General features: G+C 49.4%; 1 protein-coding gene across 2 annotated transcripts in view; it reads right to left on the bottom strand.

Moving 5' to 3' along the window:
• Positions 1-4162: 4162 nt before the first annotated feature.
• Positions 4163-13663, bottom strand: part of KDM5C (lysine demethylase 5C) — a 31873-nt gene continuing 22372 nt past the window's right edge. The window contains exons 15-26 of one of the 2 annotated variants that reach the window (XM_090264441.1): positions 9983-10164; positions 9769-9893; positions 9493-9640; positions 8762-8867; positions 7757-8115; positions 7041-7179; positions 6391-6570; positions 6090-6227; positions 5339-5938; positions 4990-5068; positions 4659-4858; positions 4163-4554 (exon numbers count right to left, since the gene is read on the bottom strand). In XM_090264441.1, coding sequence (XP_090120567.1) covers positions 4189-4554; positions 4659-4858; positions 4990-5068; positions 5339-5938; positions 6090-6227; positions 6391-6570; positions 7041-7179; positions 7757-8115; positions 8762-8867; positions 9493-9640; positions 9769-9893; positions 9983-10164 — 2622 coding nt within the window. In that variant the 3' untranslated portion in view covers positions 4163-4188. The remainder of the gene's footprint in view (positions 4555-4658; positions 4859-4989; positions 5069-5338; positions 5939-6089; positions 6228-6390; positions 6571-7040; positions 7180-7756; positions 8116-8761; positions 8868-9492; positions 9641-9768; positions 9894-9982; positions 10165-13663) is intronic. The other variant, XM_090264442.1, reaches the window with a different exon arrangement.

The following is a 13663-nucleotide window of genomic DNA, read 5'->3' as shown; positions in this document are numbered from 1 at the left end:
GGACCTGTAGCCAGTGTAATTGTGCCCTGGGGACAGGGAAATAGTCAGACCTTTCAAAGTAGACTCGATACTGGTTCTGAGTTAATATTAATCTCTAGTGACATAGACTGTCACTGTGGTCCACCTAAGTTTTGGCCTAAGTCTTTCTCATATTTGGCCCACAAAATCCTAAATCCCATCCAGTGGTGATTTCCCTACAGTTCCTGGATATATTACGGGAGTACACACTGTATAGATGGCATTGGCAGCGGGTGTGTGTGTGTGTGTGTGTGTGTGTGTAGGCTACAGCTGAAGAACAGATTACTGTGTAGAAAGATCAACAGGAATGTATGAAGAGGTATAAAATATTTTTAAAAGACTAAAGAAAAGCCCTGGGTGGTGTGGCTCATTGGATAGAGCGCTAGCCTGTGAACCGAAAGGTCACTGGTTTGATTCCCAGTCAGGGCACATGCCTGGATTAAGGACCAGGTCCCCAGTTGGGGGCATGAGAGAGGCAACTGAGCAGTGTTTCTCTCCCTCTCTTTCTCCCTCCCTTCCCCTCTTTCTAAAAATAAATAAAGTCTTTAAAAAAAAAAACTAAAGAAATAAAGGAGAAAATCAGAAGTGTCCACATCGTGATAACGGGAGTCTCAGAAACAGAGAAAAAAGAAATGGAAAAGCAGATCATTTTGTGAATGAATGCCTGCGCAGTGTGGTAAACTGTCCCATCAAGTCATGCGGTTGTCTCTGTGCAGCTGCAGTCCATGACCAAACAAAATAAGGTTTTACACGCAGGTCTAGAAGACACAAGTTGCCCGAGGAGGTGGACCATACTCTCACCAGCTTCACTGCCATCCCTTTCTTAGTCACATCTGAGGCCTCCTGGAGCTTTCCCTGTGACCAGATGACTAAGGGAACCAATATTTAAGCTTGGCTTACAGATGGTTCTGCATGATACGCTGGCAGCAGCTGGCAGTGGCCAGCTGCAGAATTATAGCCCCACTTAGGGTTGATCCTAAAGGACAGTGAAAAGGGAAATTATCCCAGTAGGAAGATTGGTTGGTCGCAAAGATGGTCAGAGGTATAGAAGTCCAGAGATTCATGTAGTTTCTAATGATCTGGCTAGATGGCCAAGGACTTGGAAAGAACAGGTCTGAAATATTGATAAGGTCTGGGAGTCATATGGGTAACCCTCTTGGAATGGGCCAGAATGTGAGGATATTCACACTACATATAAATGAGCACCAGAGAATCCACCGTAGAGGAGGATCTCAATCAGATGGAAAACATGTCCCGTTCTGTGGATGTCAGTCAACCTCTATCTCTGTTACCCTTTTCCTTACTGAATGGACTCCTGAACAAAATGGCCATGGTGGCAGGCTGAGTTGGTGCATGGGCTGCACCTTATGGACTTTCAAGGCCAGTCTGGCTATAGCCCCTTTTCAGTGTACGACGTTAACACCACAGAAGGGCCAGGCCCCTCTATGGAGTAATTGCCCAGTAGCAGCTGATTACAGAGACCCCCAAATCTCTACTGGCAGGAAGCAGACTGGGAAAACTACTCAACTGCAACCATGTACTACCTTTCCTGAAAAAGGAAGGCAGAGGGTGGAACCAGGTGCCCAGAGAGCAGAGCCAAGAGCCATGGAGAATTGTTCCTAGGCCTTGAAACCGAATCAAGGAACATCCATTTGCCCAGCTGGAGTTCAGCATTGCTATAGACCAGTGTCTCCCATTTCCCCCCTTTTGAACTGGAATGTCTACAGCAACTTTCTTGTGCCTGTTCCACCATTGTATGTTGGGTGTGTTGGGGACAGGTAATTTGTCTTAAGTGTCACAGATTTACAGGTGGAAAAAGTAGTACTTGAGGAGCTACTTTTAAGGAATACACCCAAGGAGTCTTGTTCACACCTTTGATTCTCTGTGGCAATGCTGAAAATAGAATTAGACTCCTATTAGTGTCGCAAAATAAGCCCACTGAACATTCAAATGGGAAAGGGCCAAGTAGCAGTGTGCCAGGCTCCTGGGCCACGTAGGCAATCAGGGCCTGGCCTTTAAGCTTTAAGCCCTTGATGCAGTGCCCAGCCTCCAAGGAAGAACAGCCCTTGTGGAACCAGGCATGATGGGAAGCTGGCAGACTACCCCATTGAAGCAGCTTCAGTGCCCTTGATTTTTCCACTGGATCCTCATGGGCAGACCAAACAGAATATTCAGGACCACAAAGAGTGCTTGTTTGCCTTTGGAGGGGTAAGGACCCCTTCATGCATCTGACGCAAGCTGGCTACTAGGCTTCTTGCCAGAAAAACAAGCATGAAACACCACCACCACACACATACACAAATATGTAAACAAACTCTTGTGATGATCCCTGATTTACTCTAACACTTTCACTTTGGGGATGAGGAGGGAAAAAAATCTGCCTACTATAAAGACATTATTAGTCTTGAGACCATTATGCTAAGTGAAAGAACAGTCAAAAAGGACATGTTGTATGATTCCATTTATATAAAATGTTCAAAGTAGCCAAATCCATATAGCTTGGTGGCAGCCTAGAAATGGGGAACAGGGCGGGGAGTGGTGCCTAAGGGGTGTGGAGTTTGTTAAGATGAGGAAAAACTTCTAAAATCTTTTGTAGTGATGGTTCCACAATTAGAATACACTAAAAACCATTGAACTGTATACTTTAAGTGGGCGAACTGCATGGTATGTAAATTATATTGCAATAAAGTTGTTTTTAAAAAGTGAACTCCAGTTGCAAATGACCACACACTTGAGCTTTAGTCCCCATTCACAGGGTCAGAAAGAATCCTTGAGGGCGGAGAAAAATCAGGGAAGGGTCCCTGATTGGCATATGGGTTGGACAGTAAGCATTCCAGAAAGAATGAGATTATGCATATTATATATATAATCTTGGTCTTCAGGGCAATGAAGCATCATGAACAGTTTTAAGCAATAGAGTGACATGAGCAGATCTGCACTTTAGAAACATCCCTCTTATTTGCTGAATTGTACATGTAAAACAGGTAAATGTTACGGTATATCAATTACCCCGCAATAAAGCCCAAAAATCACTCTGGGGGCTTGAGGAGGATAGACAGCAGCTACTGCAGGAGTTCAGTGGGAGGAGTGGGGCCATCTATTGGGAGGTGGGGAACACTAGCTCAGGGGGTGGGGGACACCCGGGGATGCGCTGCCTCCAGTTAAGGAGAGCCTGGTGGAACTCCATCCCAGAGCCCAGAGCTCGCGGGCTTCAGCCCCAGTGCTCCTGCCAGCCCGGCAGGTGCCCTACTGACAGGCGATGGAAGCACTCTGTTTTCCCCCTTCGAAGAGAAATGCACTTCAGAAACATGTTTCAAAAAAATGTTGCTAAGGGTTTTATTTCTAACAAGAGGAAAATAATAAAATAAAATTAAAATAGGCTTCAGTTGGAACCAAGTTTGTTTTTTTCTTTTGAACAAATTAATTACACACCAACAATCTTGTTTTATTACAACATGAACCCAGGAGGAGGAAAGGAGACAGGGCAGGGCAGGATAGGGAGGGAAGGGCCAGGTGGTTGTGAGGACAAGCACCAAAAGCTTTCTTCAGATTACAGGGAGCCCTGGTCAGCTCCCTGACCGAATCATTTTAAAAAGAAACTGTGAGCACAGCTATGTGAAGTTTCCTCCTCCTGGGTGGACCAGTCAGGAGAAGGGAGGAAAAGGGAGAAGGGAGACGGAGGCGAAGGGGAAAGGGAAAGGGAGGAAGGACAAGGGGTGAGGGAGGAGTAAGGGGCGAGGTGAGGTTAGTGTAGCCCGGCCTGGCCAGGGCTGGAACTGGGGCAAGGGAGAGGAGATTCCCCCAGCTTGCATATGCACTGGCCTTGTCTCTGGAATGGTGCTGGCCCAGCCCCAGCCACACCCTGCTCCCCCTACCCGCCTGCCCATCCGTCTGTCTATCTGCCTCAGGTGTCTAGGAATGCTGGTTAGAGGCTACCAGGAAGGGGGACTCCAGGGGCCGGCCCCCAGGAGCTGAGGTCTGAACAATACCTTGGAGTCAGAATATAAAAGTCAAGGGACTTAGGAGTGGGCTGGGGTCGGGGGGGGGGGGTGGCCATCCCCCCCTACTTGCCCACCTCCCAAGAAGCAGGCTTGATGGTCAGAAAGAGGATCCTTGAGGCCAAAGGGGGTCTCTCTGTTTGTTGGGGGTCTGTGCCAGGCTCAGCCACTGTCACAACTGTTGGTGAGGCGGCTGCTGTGGGCAGGGCACATGCAGCCGGGGAGTGAGAGTGGAGAAAGGGGCCGAGGGGCCTGAACTGGCCCCCAGGGCCGGCTCCAAGCCATTCTCATTCTCCTGGGAGCTGGGGCTGCCAGTGGTGGGCAGAGGATGGGGAGGACCCTCAGCCCCAGTCTCCTCTTCCAGCTCCTCTTCCTCCTGGGCCTCCTCGGCCTCTGGCCCTGAGCTGCGGACCCTCTTTGGCTCTAGCTCCTCTCGGGCTGGGTCATCACCCTCCCCAGCCCGGTCCACCTTCCGCCGCCGCCGCCTCTCCAACGCCCGGCCCCGGGCCCGGCTCCCATGGCGCTCTGCCTTCTCCAGCTGTGATCACAGATAGGCAGAAAGAGGTGTGGGCCAGCAGTCAGGCCTGGGCTCCCTGCCTGCTTGGCCTGACCTCCTGGCTCTGCCCACAATCCCTCCCTCACCTCCAGAAGTGTGCGGATCCGCTCCAGGTCTGGAGGCTGCCCAGCCCGCAGCAGCTGCCAGATGCTGTGGTTCTCATCCAGGGTCACCTCAAGTAGGTCCCCCTCCAACATGAGCTCCTCCAGTGGGGCCCGAGTTGCCTCGGGCAGCTCCAACATAGGGCCAGTCAGCTGTGGCAACAGCGAGGACAACAGCTCCAGGTCTGGGGAGTGTGGAGACAGGCTGGGTTACAGGCTGCCCCTGGTTGCCTGCCTACTACCATGACAGAGCCAAGGACCACATGGGTCAAGTCTGGTGACGCCCAATAAACATCCTACCCACACCTAGACCTACCTCTCTTACCTGAGCCTTCCCCCGGGGCTACCTTCTCAGGACTGGTCACACTGTCTCCATTCTCCAGCAATCCCTGGACCTGTCAAAGAGAGCAAGAATGGGGAGTGGCAACTGAAGAACCAGGCCCTGTTCTCCCCCCAGCTCAGGAGTTAGGACTGCGCACCTCCTGGTGGAGGACAGGCACAGTATGCCAGCAGGGAATGATCTAGGAATTTGGACAGAATACAGAAGGGGGCAGGGAGGATGGGCCAAAGGAGACAGGTTAGAGATCAGGGACAGGGCTGGGGCCTAAACAGGGGCGTGGGCTGGGACAAGCATCTGAGGACAAGAGCTGGGCTGGGCAGCTCACCTTAGGCATATCCTTGCCACTGCCTTCTCTAAGAGGATCAGAGGCAGGGGCTGAAGGGTAGGTAGGGGGCTCCTCGGGTCTGGGTTCAGCCTGCAGTCGCTGGCGAAGTTCAGCCAGTCGTCCCAACAAAGCAGTCACATCCTCAGAGGCCAGCGCCTGCCTGGCACGGCCTTGCCAGCTGATGGCCCTCTCTGTGAGGCACTGCAAGGCCTCGCCCTCGGGCAGCCTCACGGGCAGTCTCTGCAGGGCTACCAGCAGTGCCAGGATGGTCTCCAGGCGTGGACGCCGTGAGCGCATGCACAGCGGACATAAGAATTTGGTGTCCCACTCCCACCAGGCCAGCAGTGGGGATGAGGTGGGACTGGCCCTTGGGGAGTTGAGGAGGCGGGGTACTGACACACACCGCCCATGGAACCAGTCCTGACACAAGTCACACTGCAGAGCGCCCACCCCAGCCGGCACCTGCCCACACACACAGATGGAAGTTGCAGAGGAGGTCGTGGTCGATGACGCCAGTGGACTGGGCTTGGCAGAGTTGGTACGTCGCAGCTGCAGGATACCCTCCTTCTCCTTCTGTTCCCCCTCCTTGAAGGCCACAATCTGCATGCCCAAAACAAAGGAGAGGTGGTTACCAGCCCACCCCTCCCTTGTCTGATGCCATAAACACCCCACTCCCAAACCAGGAGAACTGAGGCCCAGCTCAGACACTCTTGTCGCCAGGCTCTGCTCCCCACTGGCCCAAGCTCCTTACCACAGAGCCTGGGTCCCTGAGGTCCTGTGCAGACAGCCCCAGCAGCTCTGTGTCAGACTTGTACAACCCCAGCTCCTTTTCCATCCACCGGCCGCGCTTGGTGCTGTCTGAGCCGGCGTCTGCACATGGGCAGAGCACCTGAGGCAGGCAGGCAGACAGAGGAGGGATAATGGGCTTCCCCTCCTACTCACCCTCTCTCCTCCCCTCCCCAGCACCCCCAAAGCCCTGTGGTCTTATAGGAACCATCTCACAACAGCCAGGTCAGAGGCTAGAGAAGCTGTGGGTCAGGTCCCGGCCTCACCTCCAGCAGCGTGTAGCATGAATTCTTCTTGAGGAAGGTCTTGGAGGCCTTCTCCCTCCAGGAGTGCGCTGTCAGTACCTGCAGCTCTAGCTGTCTCAGCTCCTCCAACCCCACAGGCAGGTCCCGGCCCACAGCAACCAGGCCCTCCAAGTCATCCAAGCAGGGGTAGTGATCACCATTCTGGAACAGGGTCAAGAGAATGCTCAATTCAACATGCCAACATCTATTGATGTTGCTCTGTGCCCCACCTTGAGCTGGGAAGATGGAATGGACTCGCAGTGTTGAGGCAGGAAAAAACTGTGATCACCCTAAGATGAGCATACCCACCTGGCTCTACCCTACAACTCCTACATCCACTGGCTCGGCCCCCAGATATTCAGTCAGTCCCTAGGACCCCAGACATTATTTTCTTGCGGTTTGCCTTTTCTACTCCCTGCCCCACCATCCTCGCCCTCACCAACATCCTCTCTTCCCTCTGGCCAGCCTCACAACTCCTCCTCACGCAGCTCACTAAGCACATTCTGCCTCTTCATGATGTGCAGCGCCCTGTCCTCTCTGTAGCCAACCCAACCCAACCCAACGCAATGCACGTCATCCCTCCTGGTTGGACTGAGGTCCAGTGTGGAGGGGTGGGGCGACAGGGTCCTCACTTGGATCTCATCCACATCAGCAATCCACGCCCGGGCCTTGGAGAGAGCCTCTTTGAGAGCTTGGATGTTGGGCAGGTGAACAGGGATGTTTTCTGCCTCACGGATTATGGCCTCGAGTGTGGCTGGTGGATGCTTCTGCCTACAGGTAAGGAAAAAAGAAGCCTGCCTCAGTCTAAGGTGGTCTGCCTGACCACCAGATATATCTGCATGAGCTTCTGGGGCTGCCGTGTGGGCCTACTTGCATGTATTCTGCCTACAGGTGGCTGCCAGTCAGTCACTGTTTGCTCCAGACTGCACGCACCCAACTTCTGCCAGAGCCCTCGTGCCTCTGCTTGCCCGCCACTCTGTCAGCCTGTTGGCAGTGCCTACACACACAACCTGAGGTAGTAATCCCATGCTATAGTCTGTCAGACTGCACTGTGCATCATGTCTTCCTACCAGCATCTGTCCATCTGCCTGTTGGTAGTTGTGCTAGTGTGTGGGAACACATCAGCCTGCAGAGCTAGTCTTCTATACACTTCTGTGTCTATCTCTGCTTCCCCACAAGCCTGTCTCTTCTTCTATGTGTACATGGAGTTAAAAAAAAAAACAAAACAAAGATACCATAGGGAACAAGAAAGGGAATGAGAATGAATACACTAACACAGGAGCCGGGTGCCAAAGGCCACCCATGGCAAGGTTGGACTAGGGCAGGGAGGGGAGAAGGCTGGACTTACCTGGCCTCCAGACAGAGGTGGGCCTTTTCCTCCCAGCGTTCAGCAATGGTCAGCAGCTCCTGCAGCTCAGCCTGGGCCTTATCCACAGCGGGGCTAGGGGCTACACTGGCACCCGCGACCAACAGTCCCCGCATGACAGCCAGGGTGCCCCTTCGGGCTGAGGGGGCCAACGTGCGTTTCACCTCATCCAGCCATCGCGCCTGTTCCACCTGCCGCTGGAGCTGCTGGGCCTCAGGCACCTCCACCCCCAGCTGCCGCCCCCTCTCCAACAGGGACTGCAGTAGCCCTGGACTGGAGGGTTGTGAGGCCAAGGCCTCACAGGCCTCAGCCTGGTAGGCCTCCACCTGTTCCAGAATACCCTACCAGGACACAGATGAAGAACAAAGTCTTCAGCTGGGCCCACTCAGAGGTCCCATCACCAGATCCCCTTACCCCACCTAGGGAAGAGAACCGAACATGGGCTGGGCTCTCCTCCTTCGCCATGCCCCTGTAGTGGTTCTCAACACTCAGTGCCTATTACAATGCCCTGGGGGATTTGTTAAAATGCATATTCCTGGACCTAGCCCCTCAAATTCTTAGTAGGCATTGGTCAGTAGTCTATGCTTCAAGTCCCCAGAGAATTCTGATGTCTAGAACTAGGACACCTTCTGCACTCTGCTACGCTTGGCCTTCTCGCAAACCCCTACAACACTCACACCAGTGTCCACGGCCTCCTCCGCCCCACTTCTCTACCTTCCTGAACTCAATGCAGCTGCCCAGGCCCACAAACACCCTCATTACTTCCTCCTTTTCCTCTTTCACCTCCGCCAGGAAACCTTCCCTTGACTCTGCATCCTGTACTCATACCCTTGCCACCTGTCCCTCAAATCGCATTTCGGAGAGGCAGTCACAAGACCCTTTGCCTCCTACCTCCCATTATATTCTCACACATGCAACCTGTCCTGCTGCTCAGGTCCCCCAGCCCTCCTGGCCACCCAGCAGCACCCCAAGTCCACCTCTACTCACCTTAACATCCCCAATCTGGTGCATGGCACAGGGCAGGTTGTTCATCTGGTCCAGAAAGGCCCGGAGCTCAGCCAGGGTCATCTGTAGACCAGCTACCCTGTGGGGGCTGTGAAGTTTCACATGTGAAATTTCAAGTTGAAACCCAGCCCCCTCCTCCCATGTCTGTGCTGAGACCCAACACCTTTCCTCACACCTTCCTTCCTTGATCTCTCATGCTTCACAGTTCCTCTCATCTGCCCAGGGTAGAGGGAGGGTTCTAAGACATAAGTGCATTTATATGATGAGGGGAAGAATTAGAAGAGAGGAATGTAGGATATATTTGGGAACAGGGTGCTTAGAAATGAACTGATGGTAAAAGAAGCTGGACTTGTCAATCCATCTTCTACCATGAACTCTATGGTGAGGTTTATGCTTCTTTGTCCTTTTCTTGCCCCTAAACCTTCCACAGTTCCTTCCTGCCCACAAAATCCCTCCACCTGTCTGAAACCTCCTCCAGGTACCGATAAAAAGAAACATTTCTAGCTTTCTTAGGACCGAGGCACTCTTCTCCATTCTAGTCACCTGGCTCCTCTGTCCTCCCCAACACTTCCCAGGCCACCTCATGCTGCAGTACTCGTCAGCTTCCTACTAATGTCGCCTTTCCAAGGGTACTCAGAGGCCACCCCTTATAGTACTTTTCCTAGGTACTGTCTCAACAGGCTACTTGTGCCCAACACTTCATGCTGCCATACCCAGCTTCCTGGCCGCTGACCAGTCCCAGGGCCCGGGACACACAAGCCTCTGCCTCACTCAGGCAGTTCTTCAGTCTCTGCAGCAGCTCACTGTTAGGAAACCTCCGTTCACGGGCCTCAGACTCTAGTGCTCTCAGCTCTTCAAGGCCTGAAGGAAAAATGAGGACAGCAAGGAGTACGCAGTATTGAGTAAAGGCAGAGGAAGAGGGTGAGGGGTACAAAAGAAAAGGGAGAAGAACTTGCCTGTGGAGTCCCTCTGTCCCCCCCATCACTCACTGCGCTTCCGCCCATCCTCCACCTCCAGGGCCACTCGCACTTTGTTGGCCCAGGTGTCAAAGGACTCAGCCCGAACCTTCAGCTTATGTAGCATGGCAGGGAGCTCATCCAAGGTGTACCGATACCTGGAGGAAGAGGGCAGGGAAGAGCACCTCTGGCCCAGCTCTGCCTCTCCCTCCTCGGCCCACTTCCTCCAGGTAGGCCCCCTGCTCACCGCAGGTACTGCCGGCTACTGGAGCACTTGCAGAGGTCATTGATGTGGGAAAGGCAGACAAGGCCGTCTGGGCAGTCGTAGCAGGCCAGGGCTGATAGGAAGCATGTGGTCTTACACTTGATGCACTGGCGCTCATCATCCGGGAGCAGCTCAAAAGCTTCTCGCTCAGCTTCCGTGATGCCCTGGGGGCGTTCGACCCACGCACATTATATAGAACCAGAACAGGGCCATAGAAACCCACATCTCAGCCACCACTGAGCCCCGTGCTAGAAATGAATCTGCTGAGAGCTGTGGGCGAGACCAAACTTCAAAGAGCACACTACCCATATGAAGTACAGACTCTCACAGCTGGGGGAATCAGGAGACCCAGGGGAAAATCAGTGTGGGCTGAGTAGAAGAAAAATTAGGTAAGACTCAGATCAGCTGAAAGGGCCTTTGGCTGGGAGAAGGTAAGGAAAGTGGACCAAGGCACCAGAGAGGTGGCCAGGTGTGCGAGGAGCTAAGAGAAAGGTCACGTACTAGGGAACAATGTTGGCTTCTAGTCACTCAGCACCCACTCTGTTCCAGGCACTGTGCTGGCTGCCTAGCAGGCAGGACACACTGTATGCACATATGTAAGTTACAGAAATAGAACTGTATGCCCGTGTCCATTGTTAAAAGACAACATGGCTTCTAAACCTAAACAATGACTTCATCTGTTGCTCAAATGAAGAAAAAGCAACCCATTTCAAAAATAGAGGACAAACTGGCTTTGAGGGAGGAACTGAAAGATAATATAATGCTACCACAATGGGCAATTTTAGGGATTTTAAAGGGACAATTTGATTCTTAAAGGTTTTTATCTTCTATTTTGACTTAACACTTATCCTCTTCATAAGATATGAGTCCAGTGCACATTATAAATCCCACTTGGCCATTTATTAGCAGTGTGACCTTGAATAATTTATTTAAACCTCTCTAGGCTTCAGTTTCCCTATCTTGTAAAATGGAGATAATGGTACGTACCATCCTCACTGGGTTGTTATGAGGAATTAACAAAGATGAAGCAACTAGGGACTTAGAAAAGTATCTTAACACACTTAGAATAAGTAGAACTACATAAGACCCAAATAGCCAAAGCAGTCTTTCGAAAGAAGAACAAAGCTGGAGGCATCACACTTCCTGATTTCAAACTATACTACAAAGATCTAGTAATCAAAACAGTATGGTACTGGTATAAAAACAGACACATAGACCAACGGGAACAAAATTGAAAGCCCAGAAATAAACCCCTACATATATATGGTCAATATTTGACAAGGGAGCCCAGACTATTCAATGGGGAAAAGACAGGCTCTTCAATAAATGGTGTTTGGAAAACTGGATAACCACATCCAAAAGAATAAAATTGGACTCCTATTTTATACTGCTCACAAAAATTAGCTTGAGATAGATTAAAGAAGTAAACATAAGACCTAAAACCATAAACCTCGTAGAAGAAAACAGGAAAAAAACCTCCATGACATTGATTGTGGCAATGATTTCTTTTTTTCCATGACAACAAAAGCACAAGCAAAAAGCAAAAATAAATGAGTGGGACTAAATCAAACTAGAGTTTCTGCACAGCAAAAAAACAATAAACAAAATGAAAAGCTAACCTATGGAATGGTAGAAAATATTTGAAAACCATATACCTGATAAAGGGATAATACCCAAAATATATAAGGATATAAATATACAACTCAATGGCAAAAAACAATTCAATTTAAAAAATGGACAAAGGATCTGAAAATGCATTTTTTAAAGACATACAAACAGCCAACAGATATATAAAAAGATGCTCAACATCACTAATCATCAGGGAAATGCAAATCAAAACCACAATGACTTATCACCTCACACCTCTTATTAGGATAACTACATTAAAAAGATAAGTGTTGGCAAAGGAGAAAAGAAAACCTTTACGTACTGTTGGCAGGAACATAAAATGGCATGGCCACACTGGAAAACAGTTCATAGATTCCTCAGAATATTAAAAATAGAACTACCCTATGATCCAGCAATCCCACTTCTGGGTATTTATCCAAATAAGTTGGAAACACTAATTCAAAAAGATATACACACCCCTATGTTCATTACAACATTAGGTACAATAACCAAGATACGGAAGCAACCTTCTAATGCTGAATTGATGAAGAATATGTATATACAGTTGACCCTTGAACACAGGTTTGAATTGCATGGGTCCACTTACATGTTGATATTTTCAAACCCTCTGTATTCCTGGGTTTTGTGTCCGCAGATTCAACCAACTGCAGATCAAACAGTATTTTTAATCTGCGCTGGGAATCTGCAACATGGAGGGTCAACTGTATGCACTGTTCTACATGACTTTATATAAGGGACTGGAGCATCTGTGAATTTTGGTGCCTATAAGGGGTCCTGGAACCACTCTTTCAATGTCACACGTTAGATGAAAGTTTTCAAGTGCACAGGGCAGTGGGGAGTAGGGAGTGAGTTGGTGTCCCTAACTCCTGTGTAGTTCAAGTTCAAGGGTCAACTGTATATACAATGAAATACTACTCAGCCATTAAAAAAAAAGAAAGAAAGAATGAAATCCTGCCATTTGCAACAACATGGATGAACCTAGAGGGTATTATGTTAAATGGAATGTTAGAGAAAAATGAATACCATATGATTTCACTTATATGTGGAATTGAAAAAACAAAACAAACCAACAAAACAAAACAGAAAACAAATTCATACATACAGAGAACAAACTGATAGATGCCAGATGGGAGCGGGTATGGAAGATGGGTGCAAACTGCCAATTACAGGATAAGTCACGGGAATGTACTATACAGCACAGGGAATACAGGGGTGGACAAAAGTAGGTTTACAGTTAGAATACAAATAAATAATGCAATAATTAATAAATAATAACACACGAATAGCCCTGGCTGGTGTGGCTCAGTGGACTGAATGCTGGCCTGCATACCAAAAGGTCACCGGTTTGATTCCCAGGCAGGGCACATGCCTGGATTGCGGGCTGGGTCCCCAGTTGGGGGCGTGAGAGGCAACCAATCGATGTATCTCTCACACATCGATGTTTCTTTCCCTCTCTTTCTCCTTCCCTTCCCCTCTCTCTAAAAATAAGTAAAATCTTTAAAAATAACAATACAAGAATAAACTGTTTCACATACAGCTGTAAACCTACTTTTGCCCACCCAATACGTCAATAATATCATAATGACTATGTATGGTGACAGATGGACACCCAACTTACTGAGGTGATAACTTCATAACACATATAAAATGCCTAATCACTACACTGTACACCTGAAACTAATATAATAGTGTATGTCCACTATTTTTTAAAATAAATATTTAAAAAAGAAAAAGAAAAGAAAAAAATTTTTTAAGAAAGAAAAAAAGATGATACACACACTGGAATATTATTCAGCTATGAGAAAGAATGAAATCCTGCCGTTTGTGACAACATAAGACAGACACTGAGGGCATTAAATTAAATTAGACAGAGAAATACTAATAGGATATCACTTATATGTGGAATTTTAAAAAGCTGAACTCATAGAAACAGAGAAGAGATTGGTGGTTGCCAGGGTCTTGGGGGGTGGAGGAAATGGAAAGACTTTGGTTAGAGTTTTAAGTTTTGGGGATCTAATGTACAGTATAGTGACT

Source organism: Furipterus horrens, unplaced genomic scaffold (assembly GCF_987537825.1).
Source record: "Furipterus horrens unplaced genomic scaffold, mFurHor1.1.pri manual_scaffold_17, whole genome shotgun sequence".
Taxonomy (NCBI): domain Eukaryota; kingdom Metazoa; phylum Chordata; class Mammalia; order Chiroptera; family Furipteridae; genus Furipterus; species Furipterus horrens.
The sequence above is the reverse complement of the archived record's forward strand: the minus strand, read 5'-3'. Positions and strand labels throughout refer to the sequence as shown.